Source organism: Rhinopithecus roxellana, chromosome 9, assembly GCF_007565055.1.
Source record: "Rhinopithecus roxellana isolate Shanxi Qingling chromosome 9, ASM756505v1, whole genome shotgun sequence".
In the NCBI taxonomy this organism is placed as follows: Eukaryota; Metazoa; Chordata; class Mammalia; order Primates; family Cercopithecidae; genus Rhinopithecus; species Rhinopithecus roxellana.
Window position 1 is genome coordinate 133,935,729 of NC_044557.1, and position 20,774 is coordinate 133,956,502.

At 39.7% G+C, this 20,774-nt stretch overlaps 1 protein-coding gene and 1 pseudogene across 3 annotated transcripts in view; one reads left to right on the plus strand and one right to left on the minus strand.

The window, feature by feature from the left end:
• The first annotated feature begins 2,144 nt into the window (after positions 1-2,144).
• The window catches only part of PPP1R42 (protein phosphatase 1 regulatory subunit 42), a 63,758-nt gene continuing 45,128 nt past the window's right edge, over positions 2,145-20,774 (plus strand). For all 3 annotated transcript variants that reach the window (XM_030937834.1, XM_030937836.1, XM_010371592.2), the window contains exons 1-5: positions 2,145-2,207; positions 9,680-9,892; positions 12,908-13,074; positions 14,406-14,544; positions 16,679-16,795. In XM_030937834.1, coding sequence (XP_030793694.1) covers positions 9,764-9,892; positions 12,908-13,074; positions 14,406-14,544; positions 16,679-16,795 — 552 coding nt within the window. In that variant the 5' untranslated portion in view covers positions 2,145-2,207; positions 9,680-9,763. The remainder of the gene's footprint in view (positions 2,208-9,679; positions 9,893-12,907; positions 13,075-14,405; positions 14,545-16,678; positions 16,796-20,774) is intronic.
• Positions 15,583-15,728, minus strand: LOC115899851 (annotated as a pseudogene).

Consider the following 20,774-nt stretch of genomic DNA (forward strand, 5'->3'; position numbering starts at 1 on the left):
AATGGCACAATCTTGGCTCACCGCAACCTCTGCCTCCCGGGTTCAAGCAACTCTCCTGCCTCAGCCTCCCGAGTAGCTGGGATCACAGCCGCACACCACCACGACCAGCCACCCTTTGTATTTTTAGTAGAGACGGGGTTTCACCATGTTAGTCAGGCTGGTCTCAAACTCCTGACTTCGTGATCCGCCCGCTTCAGCCTCCCAAAGTGCTAGGATTACAGGCGTGGGCCACCATGCCCAGCCATTCTTTTATTTCTTATCCTTCTGTGACTTTTTATTCTGTTAGATACCCCCTCCTTAAACTCCCTCCCCCAGTGTCTGAATCTGAATTATGATTTTCTGAATCACTGAATTATTGTGCTTCTCAGGACAAATCTCACCTCTGATGATTCTTTCTATACCATCTTTACTAGCTTTTCTTTCCTCTTTTATCCAAACTAGTTGGCATAGCTACTAACCCACTATTTCGCTTTCCTTGTTTTCTCCCTCACTACCATTTATGGCCTCATGGTTTAAATAATCAGCTTTATACTGGAGACTATTAAAACCTTTCTCACCTCACACTTAATGTATGTAAACCAAACTCGTCCACTTCCCCTCAAATTACTCACCATCTCTCCTCTTTCCCCAGTATTGTTCCTTTATCATAGCTAACATCTGGGAATTATCTTCAACTTCTCCCCTCCCTTTATCCTACCCAGTCTCTATTAAATCATGCTTCGAAATATCTCCTAAATTTTTTCATTCCTTTCCACTTTCTTTGCCTTCACTCCAACCCAGGCCAAGATTGCTTTCACAACTGGACTTAAGCAAAAATATCCTGAATGGGGTTAGGGCTCCTTTGCCCCCATTCCCCCACCTTCCTAGGATACTCTCATTGTAATGGTCAGGGGGATAAAATGAAAGGAGAACTGGGCTTAAAATCACGAGGCCAAGAAGTTCCCTCTCTGCCACCCCAGGTGTGACCTTGAGCATGTTTCTTTCTTCTTTTGAGCCCTGGGAATTTCCTTATCGCAAAATGGCAATTAGGACTACCTCATGGGCTCTAAGTTGCCTTGCAATTCTAACGGTCTTCTACTCTGACACTTCTTTGCTCAAAGAAAGGCAATGACAATCTTTTCTCACCAGAATCACAGCTGGTACTCGATGTGTTCCAGCTTGCATTGTCCCTTATATCCAGACTGCTCACCATATCCCTAATAAGCCCTGGGCTTTCCACTATAAATGTCAGTTCCCTGTACTATTGTTCTTCTGCAATTAAATTATTCCTTTTACAAACATTTATGGAGTAACTATTAATGTACAAGGCACTTTGCTAGGTCCTGGAAATGGCGAAGTAAACCACATAATCCATGCCCTCAAAGAATTTACCATCTCTTTGGAGATGGGGCTAAGTAGCTAACATATAATATTGTATCAAGTGCTATGCTGAAAAAAGTAATACATCTCAGCTGTTTCGGGGGAAGAACGGGCATCACTTAACAAAATGGGATACCCAGGAAGACTTCGGAAAGGCTGCACTAATTCCAAACTGAGTCTTTAAATCTTAAAAGGAAAAATAAGACTGAAGGAGGTGAGAAAATCTGTGCTATGTCTTCCTTGAAGGGCGGAGAAGAGAGAGGAATTATTATTTTTATTATTAAGAACAGGGTATACTGAAAAACACTGGAGTGTAGAGGGCAGGTGGCAAGCGGTGAGGTTGGTCATGATGAATAGCCCTCAATGTCACCCTAAGGAATTTGAGGTTTCACCGAGGAAAAGCATGGAGTACAGACTGTATTCTGAATCAGGTAATTCCTTTCCTGGTCTGTTATTGGGAAAAGGTGGTTGTTGGGCACTGAAACGGTCAAAGCTGATGGCAGGATAATCCGGTAGGGGGAAATGGTAGTCTGCCAAAAATTGTTCCGGCTACTAATTGGTCCAGTAAAACAATACGGTGACCGATGCCTCACGGCCTCTTCAAGCTAACAGGACTCTAGTCGGAGTCCGCCTAGTGGCCACCGTCAGTACCCATTAGCGTCCAACTGCCGTGTCACAGAGAGTAGGACGCACCGGGGAGGGAGCAGCTTGCGACGTCGCGAGACTTCTCGTGAGTGGCGCTTGGACGGAGCGTCTGGTCGCCCAGCAACCGCCGCTGGTCTGCTTAGAGACCCGGCGCTGGCGAAACCCACCAAACCGGAGTTACCGACCCGACTGTCCCGCGAGCGGTGAGCTGCCCGCGGGGAATAAGCGTGGGGACCGAGGAAATCCTAGAACCATGTTTCTCAAACTTGCCTGCCAGTAAGACTTTCTGGGACATTTGTTAAAATGCAGATCCTTGGGCCCTATCTTTAGACATATAGAATTTCCAGAAAAAATAGTCTGGAAGTCTGTTTTTAACAAATGGTTAGCTGGCAAGATTGGGAAACAGCTCTAGAGGAGGGAGTCACAGGTGGAGGGGTGGTCGCGGGGCTGAGGAAGCAGCCCGGTGGGCGTGGAGCTGAGTTTGAAAGGGTTTTGAAAAGCCTAAGGGCTGGAGCCAGTGATTTAGAGCATCTGGAAGCCACTGAACCTGTGGCCTAAGTGGAAGTATAGATACTAACAGAATTCAGAAAACGTTGTCCACTGCCTCTAGCCTGTGGGAATTCCAGCAGATGAAAGACAAGGGGTCCGTTAAAATGGATTCCACCCATGTAAGAAACCTGCACATGTACCCCCCGAACCGAAAAGGTAGAAAACAACAACAATAACAAAAGGAACAAACAAAAAAACAAACAACAACAACAATAACAAAAAGCTAACAATAAAATGGATTCCTAGAGCCTGTAAAGAAGCTCTAAGCTGTTCCCACCGGTGGCCTGGGAGAGAGAGATCTAGCAAGAGGAGTCCCAAAGTAGCAAGAGATATCTAGAGGGTGGAAAGTAGGCAAAAGCAGTTTCTCAAACTTTAGAACACAATCTCTTTTAAAAGAAAACCAAAGACACTTCACAAGTGCTGACATTATTTTTATTATAATGTTCTAAAATGTATCCAAATCCATTCTAGGTTCAGTTTAAACTCCTGAAGCTTTTAATTTTCTAAAACAATAAAACTACCAGTACAGTTTAAATTAATATTGTTTTTAACAAGATGAATGGTGGTGTTTTGATGAAACTAAATTCTCTCTTATGGACTGCTACAGTGCGAATTCTTTTGAGTTAACAGTCTATTATGTTGTGTTGTGGGTTGATTCAGTTCTCTCCTTTTCCATATTCAAGCTAGAACATTTTCCTATAGCTTGCTGATGAGGTCCATTGACCTTCCCTTGGTTTGTTTGTTTGTTTATTTATTTATTTATTTATTTATTTATTTATTGAGACGGAGTCTCGCTCTGTCGCCCGGGCTGGAGTGCAGTGGCCAGATCTCAGCTCACTGCAAGCTCCGCCTCCCAGGTTTACGCCATTCTCCTGCCTCAGCCTCCCGAGTAGCTGGGACTACAGATGCCTGCCACCTCGCCCGGCTAGCTTTTTGTATTTTTTAGTAGAGACGGGGTTTCACCGTGTTAGCCAGAATGGTCTCGATCTCCTGACCTCGTGATCCGCCCGTCTCGGCCTCCCAAAGTGCTGGGATTACAGGCTTGAGCCACCGCGCCCGGCCCCCTTGGTTTAATAAATACTTCACTTACATACAAAGTTTGCCTCTGTCCTTTTCCAAAATTATCTAAGGTCATTAATTTTTATCTATGTGAACACCAATTTATACACTGAAATATACAGACAGAATCCATTTCTAAAGTGAAAGTATTAAGAATATGTCATTTCAAAATATGCTGCTCTGGCATATTGACTATATTTAGTTAAAAGCACTTGAAAAATGACTGGGCATGGTGGCTCACACCTGTAATCGTAGCACTTTGGGAGACTGAGGCAGGTGGATCACTTGAGATCAGGAGTTCCAGACCAGCCTGGCCAACATGGCAAAACCCCGTCTCTACTAAAAGTACAAAAATTAGCCAGGCATGGTGGTGCATGCCTGTAATCCCAGCTGCTTGAGAGACAGAGGCAGGAGAATCGCTTGAACCCAGGAGGCAGAGGTTGTTGCAGTGTGCCAAAATCGCACCACTGCACTCCAGCCTGAGCAACAGACCAAGACTCCACCTCAGGAAAAAATAAAGAAAAGCACTTGAAAAATGACAGGTAAAAGATGATTGCTCTGACTTTTATTCTGTTTTTTTGCTTTTTTGTTTTGAGACAGGGTCATGCTCTGTTTCGCAGGCTGAAGTGCAGTGGCACAATCACAGCTCACCACAGCCTTGACTTCCCAGGCTCAAGCAATCCTCCTCCCTCAACCTCCCAAACAGCTGGGACCACAGGCATGTACCACCATGCCTGGCTCATTTATTTTTTGTAGAGACGGGGGTCTCGCCATGTTGCTCAGGCTGGTCTCAAACTCCTGGGCTCAAGCAGTCCTCCTGCCTCAGCCTCCCAAAGTGCTGGGACTACAGGTGTGAGCCACCACACCCTGCCTGTTCTGTTTCTTAAAAGGAGGAGGAGAAATTTTTATATGAACAATTTCCTCCCTATACTAGAAAGTATCATTCTTACTATCAAGGACTGGAAGCTGAAGCCAAGGAAAAGCTGTACAAACAAACGTTTTTACAAGAACCCTTCACCAATCAACTACCCTAGCCCTAACCCAAGCTCCTTTACCTTGTCACATTTTCTTTTTTATTTTTTTTTGAGATGGAGTTTCTCTCTTGTTGCCCAGGCTGGAGTGCAATGGCACAATCTTGGCTCACCACAACCTCTGCCTCCCGGGTACAAGCGATTCTTCTGCCTCAGCCTCCCGAGTAGCTGGGATTACAGGCATATACCACCATGCCCGGCTAAGTTTTTTATATTTTTAGTAGAGATGAGGTTTCATCATATTGGTCAGGCTGGTCTCAAATTCCTGACCTCAGGTGATCCACCCACCTCGGCCTCCCAAAGTGCTGGGATTACAGGCATGAGCCACTGCACCTGGCCTACTATCCTTTTTCTAACTTAGTATGCAAGTATACAACTCTGCGTATTTGAGTCTTCATTTCTTATGAAGGTTCCCATGCCACATTAAACTTATAACTAAATTTGCTTGCTTTTCTCCTCTTGATCTGCTGTATGTCAATTTAATTACTAGGCTCAGCCAAAAAACAAAACAAAACAAAAAAAAAACCCTAAAATGGAAGAGGTAAAATTTTGCCTTCCCTACAATAGCATGGCCATTCATGAGGTTTCAGGTGATCCAAATTTTCTCTGTTTTAGCCAAAGTTAGAAAACAGAGCCTGAAGTAAAAACTCATGTGATAGGCTGGGCATGATGGCTTAAACTTGTAATCCCAGCACTTTGAAAAGCCAAAGCAGGAGGATCACTTGAACCCAGGAGTTTGAGACCAGCCTGGGCAACATAATGAGACCCTGTCTGTAAAAAAAGAAAAGAAATATCTTCTTATTAAGCTTAGATGAAAAAATTCCTGAAAATATTGAATATCTCACTTCCTACACAGTAATCAACTCTAGATAAAGACCAGAATGCATCAAGGAAAACTTTAACATGTTCAGAAGACTATATAGGTCATTTTTTCTGAAATTAAGGTAGGGAAGGTGTTATTAAATAAGCCACAAAAAGCACAAAACATGAGAAAAATAATGATACATTTGACTATATTAAAAAATAAAGTTTCTGTTTTTTAGACGATACCATTAAAAGCAAACTAACAAATGAAAAAGAGAGAAAAGAAAAGACAAGCTACAGTCTGGGAAAAGACATTTGCAACACATGTTATCAATGAAATATTAGTATGTAATAGAAATGTGTGTGTGTTCTACCAATTTCTTAGAAAAGCAGAACTCAGTGGGAAAAATGGGCAAAATATAAGAAATAGCAATTAACAGAAGAGAAACTCCACATGGCCAATAATCAGGAAAATACTCAGTCTCTCAATAAGTAGAGAAAGGCAAATTAAAACACAGTAATGAGATACCATTTTATACCCATCAGCTTGGTAAAAAGTTAAAGATTGACAATATCAGGTGCCAACAATGGTGCAGGCTGCATTGTAGAGCAGTGGGAACTCTTTTACTTGCCAGTGGTAAAATTCCTTTGGAGAAAAATTTGGCAGTATATATAGTAAAGTTGAAATGTCCAACCCAGAGTGGCCACTCCTAGTTTTAAACCTTAAAGAAGCTCTTGCACATGTGCTAAATGATACATACAAAATCATAAAAGCAACATTGTAAAAGCGAAAAAAAAAAGGAAATACCCAAAGATCAGTCATTAGGAAAAATTAATTTCTTACAATGGAATATTGTATAGTAAATATTCTAGAGCTACACACATCAACCCACATGACTCTCACATACAAAACATAAAGCAGAAAAGAAAGCTGAAGACAGAATAATATTAATATCATTGATGACATGTAAAATTGTGAAAAACAGTACTATATATTATTTAGGTATACATACATCTGTAGTGAAAGCATAAAAACATGAATAGTCTAAATTTTAGATAAATCCTAAATTTAAGAGAATGAAGAGGAAGAAAGGTATACAGGGGTTTCAAATGTATTTGTAATGTTTTATATTTTAAGCTGATCTGTGGGTCCATGGGTGTTATACTATTCTTATACTTTTATCATGAAATATTTTATGAAATATTTTCAAGGTAATATTAATAAGTTATTTTAATTGAATTAGATACTTTGTTCAGAATATAGTATCATATTTGAAATGTGATCTGAAAAGTCAACAATAAGCTTAAAATTTTGTTATAAAAATAATCAGATATATGCAAATTTCAAAAATCTATGAAGATTTTATTATTTTTTTCTGCTCAGTTCTGAGGCTTTAGATTTTATAATTTTATTCTGTAGGTTGTACTTTGCATTTTGAAGAGTCTAAGAATACATTCCATATCTTCAAATATTTTATTGTGGGCAATTTACAATAACATAGCCTGGGTAATGCCAATGTGTGAGTATATAAATTTAATTCATAGTCTACTGAATTCATTTTTCCTCCTAAGCACTGATTTCATGTACAGAATATTGTACACATTGAGGTATTTGGTTGGTTAAATTCCATATACACTGGAATAATGTTTAATTTTAAACTGCATTTTTGGTTACATTTGTAGTAAATGAATGTGAAGCACAATTGGGGAAACTGGGATATTTATCACTTAAATAGCTATACTTCCTCGGCAATTGAAAAAAAATGGGCTACCTCAAATCTATAGACAATATATGGCAATATTTTATTTACTTATTTAGAGACAGTCTCCCTCTGTCACCCAGGCTGGAGTGCAGTGGCATGATCATAGCTTACTCTAACCTGGAACTCATGAGCTCAAGTAATCTTCTTGTCTCAGCCTCCCAAGTAGCTGGAACTACAGGCATGCACCACCGCCCCCGGCATGTTTCTCATATTTAACAGTCCTGATGTATTTCCAGTGAGACAGTTAAGATAACCTTATCTGTGAACAAACCAGTAACATAATAATAATAATGATAGCGAATGTTTATTGACCTATGTACCAGGTACTGTGCAGAACACTCTATAATGATTATTTCACCAATCCTCACATTATCCCTTGGAAATAGGGACCATTATTATCCTTATTTTGTAAGAAATTGAAGTAACCTGCCCAAGATGCCTAACTAGTAAGGGATGAAGCCAAAATTTGAACCAGGCAAATCTGGATTGAAAAACGCTGGATTGGTCGGGCACAGTGGCTCATGCCTGTAATCCCAGCACTTTAGGAGGCTGAGACGGGCGGATCACCTGAGGTCAGGAGTTTGAGACCAGCCTGGCCAACATGGTGAAACTCTGTCTCTACTAAAAAAACAAAAATTAGTCGGGCGTGGTGGCAGGCACCTGTAATCTCAGCTACTCGGGAGGCTGAGGCAGGAGAATTGCTTGAACCCAGGAGGCGGAGGTTGCAGTGAGCCAAGATCACACCATTGCACTCCAGCTGGGCAACAAGAGCAAGACTTCAGTCTCAAAAACAAAACAAAACAAAAAAACAAAAAAATCCCCTGGATTATGTTGCCTCTTTGTGGATTATGGTTGTACTAATAAAACATAAATTTCTAGGCCAGCTTCATTTTCAAGTATTTTGTACCATTGTCCTGTGTACTTAAGGTTTTCACACCATGTGTTCTGATTTAGGGGTTTCAGACATATGGTCTCTATGGGTACTATAGGAAAAGGAGCCAAGAGACCTGGTCCCTTTCTCAACTGTCACTAGCTTGAGTAGCTTAAGATAAATCTCTGGGACTTAGTTTCTTCACCTGTGAAATGAGAACATTGGAGGATATTCCTTGAGGGCCTTTTTGACTCCAAGAGTGAATAATAATCCTTTAAAAGATGCTCATAAGGCCGGGCACGATGGCTCATGCCTGTAATCCCAGCACTTTGGGAGGCCAAGGTGGGTGGATCACAAAGTCAGGAGTTCAAGACCAGCCTAGCCAAGATGGTGAAACCCTGTCTCTACTAAAAATACAAAAATTAGCTGGGCATGGTGGCAGGCGCCTGTAATCCATGCTACTCAGGAGGCTGAGGCAGAGAATTGCTTGAACCCAGGAGGCAGAGGTTGCGGTGAGCCGAGATTGTGCCACTGCACTCCAGCCGTGGAGACAGAGCAAGACCCCATCTCTAAAAACAAACAAACAAACAAACAAACAAAAAAGCAAGGGGACGGGCGTGGTGGCTCACGCCTGTAATCCCAGCACTTTGGGAGGCTGAGGTGGGCAGATCACAAGGTGAGGAGCTCAAGACCAGCCTGGCCAACATGGCGAAACCCCATCTCTACTAAAAATACAAAAATTTGCTGGGTATGGTGGCACGTGCTTGTAATCCCAGCAGCTTGGGAGGCTGAGGCAGGAGAATCGCTTGAACCCAGGAGACAGAGGTTGCAGTGAGCCAAGACCATACCACTGCACTCCAGCCTGGCAACGGAGTCTTAAAAAAAAAAAAAGGTTGCAGAGGACTATGATCATGCCTACATGCCTGTGAATAGCCACTACACGCCAGCCTGGGAACCATAACATGAGACCCAGTCTCTTAAAAGAAAAAAGAGGTTGGGCGCAGTGGCTCACGCCTGTAATCTCACACTTTGGGAGGCTGAGGCGGGCCAATTGCCTGAGCTTAGGGGTTCGAGACCATCCTGGCCAATATGGCGAAAACCCATCTCTACTAAAAATATAAAAATTAGCTGGGCGTGGTGGCACGCTCCTGTAATCCCAGCTACTCTGGAGGCTTGAGAGGAGAATCGTTTGAACCTGGGAGGCAGAGATTGCAGTGAGCTGAGATCGCACCACTGCACTCCAGCCTGAGCGACAAGAACGAAACTCCATCTCAAAAAAAAAAAAAAAAAAAAAAAGGGAAAGAAAAGAAAAAAAAGAAAGAAAAAAGAGTACTTGCAATGATTCAAATTCTACTCAGGAAGAAGAAAAGATTTAAAACTAAAAGTGAATGAGTAATGAGTATTGTGCGTTTAATTTTGATGCTTTACATCTTTTTATGAAGTCTATAAACTTAGAAAATACCTCAGGTGCCCCTAAAGATGTCTATAAACTAGCTTATCAAATAGTTTCATATAAGGGAATTATTTAAAGAGTAAGACAGAATAACTTTTCCTTAAATTGCTATGATAATCATCATGCTTTTTTCTTTAATCTTTAGAAAGCTGGAAATAATACCTAAACCTACTTCTTGACATGGTATCAAAACAGAGCTTTTGCTGAGAGTTTGATTTATAAAGAAATTATGGTTCGACTGACCTTGGATCTAATTGCCAGAAACAGCAATCTTAAACCCGGAAAAGAAGAAACCATTTCACAGTGCCTGAAGAAAATAACTCATGTAAATTTTTCAGACAAAAATATAGATGCAATTGTAAGAACTTTGAAATTATTTCCTATGTTTATATAATTAATAATGTAAAGTTTAGGAATTGGTTTGGGGGCATACCTAATATATTAACTATATTTTCATTATTCTTATTAACTTTTTTTTTGAGGTAGAGTCTCTCTCGGTCTGTTGCCCAGGCTGGAATATAGTGACATGATCAAAGCTCACTGCAACCTCCGCCTCCCAGGTTCAAGTGACTCTTGTGCGTCAGCCTCCTGAGTAGCTGGGATTACAGGCATGTGCCACCATGCCCAGCTAACTTTTGTATTTTTAGTACAGATGGGGGGGTTTCGCCATGTTGCCAGGTTCGCCATGTTGAGTTCTTGAGCTTAGACTTCTGAGATCAAGAAGTGATCCGCCTGCCTTGGCCTCCCAAAGTGCTGAGATTACACATGTGAGCCACCGCACTTGGCCTTATTAACTTATTTTTATCAGTAAGCTTTATATTGTGTTTTTATTTTAACTTCCTACATGTGATATTAAATTTGTTAAAATTAAATCTATAAAATATACCATTGTGATTTTTAAATATATATATTTTAAATATTTGTATTAATGTTCTCCTACAACACTGTATAGTGTAGCAAACTAGATTTGAAAGTGTATGTTGGGAAATAATTTCATAGACAATAATTACTTTTGTATTATTGTAAAACCTTGAAATATGAATTTTTTAAGTATACCAAAATGTTAAGAAGTAACTATATGAGTACCATATTTCAAAAGTTTATCAGTGAGACAAGGTTGGGAAGGGGGTGGGGGATAAAAGACTACATATTGGGTACAGTGTACACTGCTCAGGTGAAGGGTGCACTAAAATCTCGGAACTCACCACTAAAGAATTTATCCTGGCTAAGCGTGGTGGGTCATACCTGTAATACAGCCTGGGCAACAAAGTGAGACTACGTCTCAAAAAAGAACCTATCCATGTAACCAAAAACCACCTGTACCCCCAAAACTATGGAAATTAAAATTAAAATTCACACAAGAAAAAAAGAGTTTAACAGTGAAATCTTTTTTGCACATAATTTAACTGGTTATGTAAATGTATGTTATACTGGGTCAGTTACATCAGACAAGTTTATGTTTATCTGGATATAATCTGAAACTACATTTTCTCAGCACTAAGGTAATTCTTGGCTGTAATTTGGGAAACTTTAAAGGCTGCAATAACACTCTTAGGCCATCTGTGTTGGTATCTGTTGTCTACAGTAAATGCTAGACTACAGGTGAGATAAATTTTCTTGGAAACTCAGGAGCTACCTGAGGGCAGAAATCATGTCTATTGTTTCACATCACTCTAAATCCCTCATCCATTACAATGCCTGACTCATATTACATGCTTAATAAATATTTATTGAACAAATGAAAGAAATACTAACGCCCCAGGCAAAATGATCAATTAAATACTTGATTTTTTTGTAGGGACCCCAACCCAGCTCCCATTCTAGATTCCCTTCTGGTTTCCTGGTGATCCTTCTTCCCATGATTCCTTTGCCCAAACCTCATGTCTCTCTTTTGTTGCCCAGAACTCTCTACTTCATGATATCATATAAGACTACTTTCTCTGGAGAGCCCCCAGTAAAGTCCCTATTTCATACTCTGTCCTCACATCAATCAGTGCTCCTCCAGGGTGGATGATCTTTGATAGAAGGAAGGCAAATTGGTTAAAGTAATTCACACTAAAATGAGAATAACTTCTAAACTTACAGTTTCCAACACATAGCTGTATTTTAAAAGAAGTTAACTTAATGAAGGCTGAGAAATTTTTGAGCAGAACTTCACCACTCGTCTATTTACTCTAGGCTGATCTGCCATGACACAAGAAATGGCAGCCTTTTAAAAAATCCCTTTAATTATTTTATCTCAAAAGTAACTGGTAGCTGGGCATGGTGGCGCATGCCTATAATCCCAGCTACTCAAGAGGCTGGGGCGCTAGGATCACTTGAGCCCAGGAGTTTGACACCAGTGTGGGCAGACCCTGTTTCAAAAAAAAAAAAAAGTAATTGGTGTTCTTATTCATATAAAATACATATAAAAAGAAAGAATGTAATCCTATTCAGACACAATCACTTTTAACATTTAGGTAATATCCTTTCAGTCTTTTATTCATATAATTTTACAATAGTGGGTCATATTAAATGTACTATTTTCACTTAACTACATATTATGAATTTCACTTAACTATGTATTAGGTATTACTGAAGAAACAAAAGGATATTTAATGGTTCTATGGTATTTCTTTTGATAGCATTATCATAGTTTTTAAAAAATTAATGTATGAGGCTGTGTGTGGTGGCTCACACCTGTAATCCTTGCACTTTGGGAGGCCAAGGCAGGTGGATCACAAGGTCAGGAGTTCAAGACCAGCCTAGCCAACATAGTGAAACCCCCGTCTCTACTAAAAATACAAAAGTTAGCCAGGCATGGTGGCGCACACCTGTAGTCCCAGCTACTCAGGAGACTGAGGCAGGAGAATCACTTGAACCCAGGAGGCAGAGGTTATGGTGAGCCAAGATCGTGTCACTGCACTCCAGCCTGGGCAACAGAGCGAGACTCCATCTCAAAACAAAAAAAAAAATTAATCTATTATTCTGGATATCTAGATGACTTCCAGTTTTCAGTATTATAAACCACAATAGTTGACTTCCAATCCTACAGAAATATTAACCCCTATTTGTAATGTTGAGATAATAATTTATTCAATGTTTCAACTTCCAGAGGAACCTAATGGCTTCCAAGGAAAATTGCTTGCTCTGGGAAAATCTTAACAATTCTAGTTTTATTGACATAATTACAGAATTTCTTAAAAAAAAAAATATTACAGAATTTCTTTTGTAATCAGTCTAGTCTTGTTTTAACTGTGCCAAGAACAGAGAAATACTCTTCTCTTATATTAACCTTAGGGAAATTTGCAGAATGATCAACTGAAAATTTTTGTTAAAAACAAACAAGTTTTCAGGAGAAATTACATTTAACATGTTTTTGTTTCCCTTTTAGGAAGACCTCTCTCTTTGCAAAAATCTTAGTGTTTTATATTTATATGATAATTGTATTAGTCAAATCACTAACCTGAATTATGCCACAAATCTGACCCACTTGTACCTACAAAACAATTGTATTTCATGTATAGAGAACCTCAGGTCATTAAAGAAACTGGAAAAAGTGTAAGTGCTTTTATTTTTTAATAATGTATCTGATTTTTATGATTATGGTACTTATATTTTTTTGCATGAAGGCATTTCCATTTTTTGCATTAAATTCCAAAAGTAAATTGAATATGAAATTGATATGATTTCATACTTATATGGAAAAAAAGCATATGATTCCCACATGGGTTTTGTGGAACAGACCTCAATTTCTATTTTCTCATACTATTATTAACAAGAAGTAAATTGTTTCACATATAATATTAATAATTTGTGTTTTATTAAGCCTGATACACTTTTCATTCTGGGGAGGGGTTATCTTAAGGGCTAATAGGGATACTTAAAACATCCTCATGTGGGCTCAACTGATAAAAGAAGTTTCCATGGAACCCAGATGAGTTATGTGCCTTTCAGAATCACACATCTCATACTATCTGGGTCATATAATTGATCCTATTGATGTAAACTTGATTGTAAAACGGCATTTACTGCCTATAGTGATTATAATTAGGCAATGAAGATTGGTGGATCCAATTTCCCAGACTGGAATAACTATCATGCTCTTCAAATAACCGGCTAAAAGCCTCAGAATGGAGACACAAGAGTTGGCTGGTGAATGCTTATTAAAAATGAAGAGCACTGGGTTCCAACCTACATATCCAAATTAGAATCTCCAGGGGTTAGGCCCAGATATCTTCATTTTTCCTTTTATCTCTTAGTTTTGAGACAGTCTCGCTCTGCCACCCAGGCTTGAGTGCAGTGGTGCGATCATGACTCATCACAGCCTTGATGCCCTAGGTCCAAGTGATCTTCCCCCTTCAGCTTCCTGAGTAGCTGGGTCCACAAGCATGCACCACAATGACTGGCTGGCTGGCTTATTTATTTATTTATTTATTTAGAGATGGGATCTTCCTAGGTTGCCCAGACTGGTCTTAAACTTCCAGGCTCCCAAAGTGCTGGGATTACAGGTGTGAGCCACTGTGTCTAGCTGTGAAATCTTCATTTTTTTAAACCTACAACACAGAAATGGTTATTATCAAACTATCTACCAGGGCTCTTCATATGTTAGGTGACATATGAAGAACCCTGGTAGATAGTTTGATAATAACCATTACAATTCGCTCACTTTTTTAAAAAGCAAAAAAATGTACTTCTAGACTAAATGAAATGTAAGAATATAATTTGTTCTCATTTAGATAAACCAACCTTTCATAGATTTAATATAACACAAAATTCCTCATTTATAATTTTGTTCAGCTCAATGATTTTGTTATTACACTTTTGTCATGCTTAATAAAGACCATGACATTCTCAGAATGTCTATTTAGAACTATGTCTATGTTTTGCAGGTATCTGGGAGGCAATTACATTGCTGTCATAGAAGGTTTAGAAGGATTAGGAGAACTAAGAGAGCTTCATGTTGAGAATCAGAGGCTTCCCCTCGGGGAAAAGCTTCTGTTTGATCCAAGAACTCTTCATTCTCTAGCAGTAAGTTCACATTTGAATATTTTGACAAGGAATATAGTGATTAACAAGTTATAATGAAACAGGAATGTGGTGAAGGTATATTTGGACATTGTACATCCTCTGCATTTTATATGGCCAGCTCAGAGTTTATCTGAGGACTGAAGCTGATTTTCTCAGGTACAATCTCAAAGACTCAGCATTTATAAAGTGGGATAATAAAACTTGCCTCTTTGGGTAACTGGAAGGATGAGAAGAATGTGAAAAGGTATGTTAACTGAAGTTCTAATACAGATGTTCATTCATTCATAATGTGGACCTTGGTGATTATCACGGCTCAACATTTTAAATTTTAGGAAAAAGCCTAAGGAGAGAGGAATGTGCAATTATTTGGAAACTTTTAAACAATTTAGTAGAGAGCCATTGTAATAATAAGTTGTTTTCTTCCGGGATCCTGATTTGATTGTAGATTGCACTACATACAGCTCTACCACATCAGAACTATGTAGGCCTGGGAGCCCTGGGGTTGGGGCTCTAATTGTGTCGCCTGAAACCAGTCACATTGGATGGAGGTGCCATAATAAATTGAGAAGCCAGAGGATACCACTTAGGCTCCTGCTAATCCTCAAAACAACAGACTTATTGGGATAGGCTAATTTTAATTCTGGGGCAAGGGACATAAATGGAACATGGTAGTTGTTTTACAGATTTCACCAGTTTTATTTTATTTTATTTTTATTTTAAAAATAAAAATAAACTCTGTCGCCCAAGTTGGAGTGCAGTGGCATGACCTCTGCTCACTGCAACCTCCACCTCCCCAGTTCAAGCAGTTCTCCTGCCTCAGCCTCCCAAGTAGCTGGGACTACAGGCATGCACCACCACGCCCGACTAATTTTTGTATTTTTAGTAGAGATGGGGTTTCACCATGTTGGCCAGGCTAGTCTGGGATTAAAGTGTTGGGATTACAGGTGTGAGCCACCGTGCCCAGCCTCATCAGTTTTATTTTAGAGGGCCCAGAAATAGAGGATAGTAGATGGATTTTGACCCAAATTTATCAAAATTAAGAGGTAGTTCTCCCAATACTTTAGTATCAGGAAATATTTTTTCTAAAGGTTGACTGTGCATGGATGCCTCCATGTTTTTTTTAAACTTAAAACTAATAAGAACAGATACTGCACTTGATCTTAGCCAAAAGGCCGTGAAGCGATGATTGACTCCATCTTGGATTCCTAAGCCTCGTAAGATGACTCTGATTTAGTGTTATAGTGTTACAACAATACTGAAATTCCTGTTAATTAGCTAATTATTATTTTAAGTAGTTCCTGAACATATGGATTGATAGAAAACCATATAGACAGGTAGAGAGAAAAATAAAAACCAGATATTATTTTATTTTATTCTTGATCATGTTTCCTATTTAGTAAAATAAAGACAAAAACTATTTCTTCCTATGTTAAGTATAAATCTTTTTTTGAGACGGAGTTTTGCTCTGTCTCCCAGGTGTGATCTCTGCTCACTGCAACCTCCACCTCCCAGGTTCAAGCGATTCTCCTGCCTCAGTCTCCCAAGCAGCTGGGACTACAGGCGTGCGGCACCATGCCCAGCTAATTTTTTGTATTTTTAGTAGAGATGGGGTTTCGCCATGTTGGCCAGGCTGGTCTTGAACTCCTGACCTCAAGTGATCCGCCCGCTTCACCTCCTAAAGTGCTGAGATTACAGGCATGAGCCACCGCACCCAGCCCCTATGTAAGTACAAATGTTAGTAATATTTAGCACAAAATGATAATTTGCTGAAGCTACAGTAAGCATTTTTTCTATATTGTGTTACTTGTTTACTGGGGCATCTTTTTTTCTTTCTTTGCTTTTTGATTCTTGGCTTTTTTATTCTATAAGTTTATTTTGTATCTTGGAAAAGAAAAATATGACTTATGGAGGAATTATAGGGAGAAAGGGTAAGTTATATGACATACTGTGGTTTTAAAACTTTCATATGAAAAAAAATGCAATAAAAAGGATTTCATGGCTTTTGATGTTTTTGCCTAAAGAGGAAAACAGCCTGAACTGATCAAGCTTAAAATTTTCAAAGATTAGGATTTCTGGTTCCTATATACAGTATTTAGACTATTTACTAATGCTAACTTGGTTATTTTTCTTACAGAAATCCCTCTCTATATTGAATATCAGCAATAATAATATTGATGACATTAGAGACTTAGAAATACTGGAGAATCTTAATCAGCTCATAGCCGTTGACAACCAACTTCTGCATGTGAAGGTAGTGTAAAGAGAAATTAATTTTTAAGATATTTACATGAAATTATGATTGAAAAATATGTGTTTTGAAATAGCTATAAAATAAATACATCACATTAGAAACTACTCTGGATTTTTTCTAAAATTAGCTAATGAATCCCTACTTCTTAATGTATTTATGTGTATAATTCTGTCCTCTTATTTAGTTTTCTCCTTTATACTCCAATACCTCTATCCTTCACCAACAGAATAAAAGTTTCTCTGAGAAGGTAAGTATTTCTTCTTTGCATTATTTTCCCATCAAACGTTTTCTTCTAGAGACTAGATTTCTTGCCCCTTAAGCCTGATCTCCCAATGAATGAGTTTCTAGTAACTATGACTAGACCTGAACTCTCTCTTGGCTACTTCTTTTTGGGGAAGTACTTGAAATTATTCTGACTGAACTTACTCTAATTTGTACCAGCTATATTAATGTCATGTTATATCATATCATGCCATATTCATTCAATTATTCATTTAATCAAATATGTATTGGCCATCTACATATTTGTCAGGCACTAATACTACTCAGCGTAGAACAAAGGAAGGAATATATGGTCTTGATTTTCAAGAATTTGAAAACAAGGTCGACCAATCAACCAGTAATGAGACTACAATATGATACTGTTTTTATAAGTATTGTGATAGCCCTAACTCAGCTTAGGGCTATAGAAGGCTTCCTCAAAACAGTCATCCACGAGTTGAGCCATTGCTATGACCTTAAAGTTTCTAGTTTGGCAATGCAATGAGCTGTGGTATAATTTCTTGACATACGAACCACAGGAAGAAGAATGAGCTTCTTTCTCCCAAAACAGCTTTTGTTTCAGAACTACTTCCACACAGCCATTTGGTGACCCTAAAAATGTTACATCGACCTTGTTTCCAAATTCAGATCTATTACCTGGTTCATCCCAAAGCTGCTATAAGCAATAGATAATTATGAAAATAAATATATGTATTCTAGCACAAATGAATTCCTCAAAATATCTAAAATGCCATTGAATAATCAGGGTGAATGTTTAAAATAAGAAGACCTTAGGAAGCACAACTCAGTTAGTTGTTTCAACTTACAATGTGAAAAATGTAAGACATTCATGGGATAAATTCTGAATTAAAATATATTTTACATTTTATTTTATTTTTTTCTTTTTATTTTGAGACGGAGTCTCTGTCGCCCAGACTGGAGTGCAATGGTGAGATCTCGAATCACTGCAACCTCTGCCTCCCAGATTCAAGTGATTCTCCTGCCTCAGCCTCCTGAGTATCTGGGATTACAGGTGACTGCCACCACACCCAGCTAATTTTTATATTTTCAGTAGAGACGGGATTTCACCAGGTTAGCCAGGTTGGTCTTGAACTCCCGACCTCAGGGGATTCGCCCACCTCAGCCTCCCAAAGTGCTGGGATTACAGGTGTGAGCCACTGCACCCGGCCCTTTATTTTATTTTTTGAGACGGAGTCTTACTCTGTTGCCCAGGCTGGAGTGCAGTGGCGTGATCTTGGGTCATTGAAACCTCCACCTCCCAGGTTCAAGTCATTCTCCTGCCTCAGCCTCCTGCATAACTGGGATTACAGATGTGCACCACCATGCCTGGCTTATTTTTGTATTTTAGTAGAGACAGGGTTTCACCATGTTGGCCAGGCTGGTCTCGAACTCCTGAGCTCAAGTGATCTGCCCGCCTCAGCCTCCCAAAGTGCTGGGATTCTAGGCGTGAGCCACTGCACCCAGCCTGGTAATGGCCATTACTTTTAAAGAGTTATTCTATTATGCTTTTTAACTCCAAACAGAGAAAGGGGAGTTTGATAACAGGGCAAAACTTCTAGCCTCTAAATGATCCCAAAGGAGGTTTTTCTGCATGACATTAAGACAAAGCTGTTTTGCCTACATGATTACTCTTAGACCATGTTAATAATGCATACCCAGAATAAATGTGCAGCCAAAATAAATACCTTCATTATTGCTGATTATTCTATCTAATGACCAACATCTAAATCCTCTTTTTTTTTTTTTTTTTTTTTTTTTTTTTTTTTTTTTTTTTTGAGACAGAGTCTCGCTCTGTCATCCAGGCTGAAGTGCAGTGGTGTGATCTTGGCTCACTGCCACCTTCACCACCTTGGTTCAAGAGATTCTCCTGCCTCAGCCTCTCGAGTAGCTGGGATTACAGGCATGTGCCACCACGTCCAGCTAAGTTTTGTATTTATAGTAGAGATGGGGTTTTGCCATGTTGGCCAGGCTGGTCTCGAACTCCTAACCTCAGGTGATCTACCTGCCCCAGCCTCCCAAAGTGCTAGGATTACAGGCGTGAGCCACTGCGCCTGACCCAAATCCTCTTTAAAGACTGAACTCCATATTATCTCCCCTATGTAGCTTTTCCTGAACCTCCCCATCAAGTTAATCTATTAAAGACTGAACTCCACATTATCTCCCCTATGTAGCTTTTCCTGAACTTCCCCATCAAGTTAATCTATTAAAGACTGAACTCCATATTATCTCCCCTATGTAGCTTTTCCTGAACCTCTCCATCAGGTTAATCTATTAAAGACTGAACTCCATATTATCTCCCCTATGTAGCTTTTCCTGAACTTCCCCATCAAGTTAGTCTATTAAAGACTGAACTCCATATTATCTCCCCTATGTAGCTTTTCCTGAACCTTCCCCATCAAGTTAGTCTATTAAAGACTGAACTCCATATTATCTCCCCTATGTAGCTTTTCCTGAACCTCCCCATCAAGTAAAAGACTGAACTCCATATTATCTCCCCTATGTAGCTTTTCCTGAACCTTCCCCATCAAGTTAGTCTATTAAAGACTGAACTCCATATTATCTCCCCTATGTAGCTTTTCCTGAACCTCCCCATCAAGTAAAAGACTGAACTCCATATTATCTCCCCTATGTAGCTTTTCCTGAACCTCCCCATCAAGTTAATCTATTAAAAAATATTTACAGGCCGGGCGCGGTGGCTCAAGCCTGTAATCCTAGCACTTTGGGAGGCCGAGACGGGTGGATCATGAGGTCAGGAGATCGAGACCATCCTGGCTAACACGGTGAAACCCCGTCTGTACTAAAAAATACAAAAAACTAGCCGGGTGAGGTGGCGGGCGCCTCTAGTCCCAGCTACTTAGGAGGCTGAGGCAGGAGAATGGCGAATGGCGTAAACCCAGGAGGCGGAGCTTGCAGTGAGCTGAGATCCAGCCACTGCACTCCAGCCCGGGCGACAGAGCGAGACTCCGTCTCAAAAAAAAAAAAAAATATTTACAGTAGTCCCAACTTATATGTGAAGGCTACATTCTAAGACCCTCAGTGGATGCCTGAAACCATGGGTAGTACTGAATGCTATACATATTAGTTTTTCCTAAATTTACATATCTTTGATAAAGTTTAATTTATAAATTAGGCATATTAAGAGATTAACAACAGTAATAATAAATGGAGGCTGGGTGCGGTGGCTCATACCTGTAATCCCAGCACTCAATCAGGAGATTGAGACGATCCTGGCTAACACGGTGAAACCCCATCTCTACTAAAAATACAAAAAATTAGCCATGCATGGTGGCGGTGCCTGTAGTCCCATCTACTCGGGAGGCTGAGGCAGGAGAATCGCTTGAACCTTGGAGGCAAAGGTTGCAGTGAGTCGAGATGGTGCCACTGCACTCCAGCCTGGGTGACAGAGTAAGACTCTGTCTTTAAAAAAAAAAAAAAAGGAGAGGTTACAATGTCAGCATCACTGCTCTTGCACTTTGGGGCAAGCGAAATAAGGGTTGCTTGAACAAACAAGCACTACAATAACCACACAGTAGATATGATAACCTAAGTGACTAATGGGTTGGTAGCATGTATAGTTTGGAAATGCTGGACAAAGGAATAATTCATGGCCCAGGCAGGACAAACAGGCCAGTGCAAGATTTCATCATGATACTCAGAACAGCATCCATTGTACTCAGCTGGGCTAGGTGGCTGATGC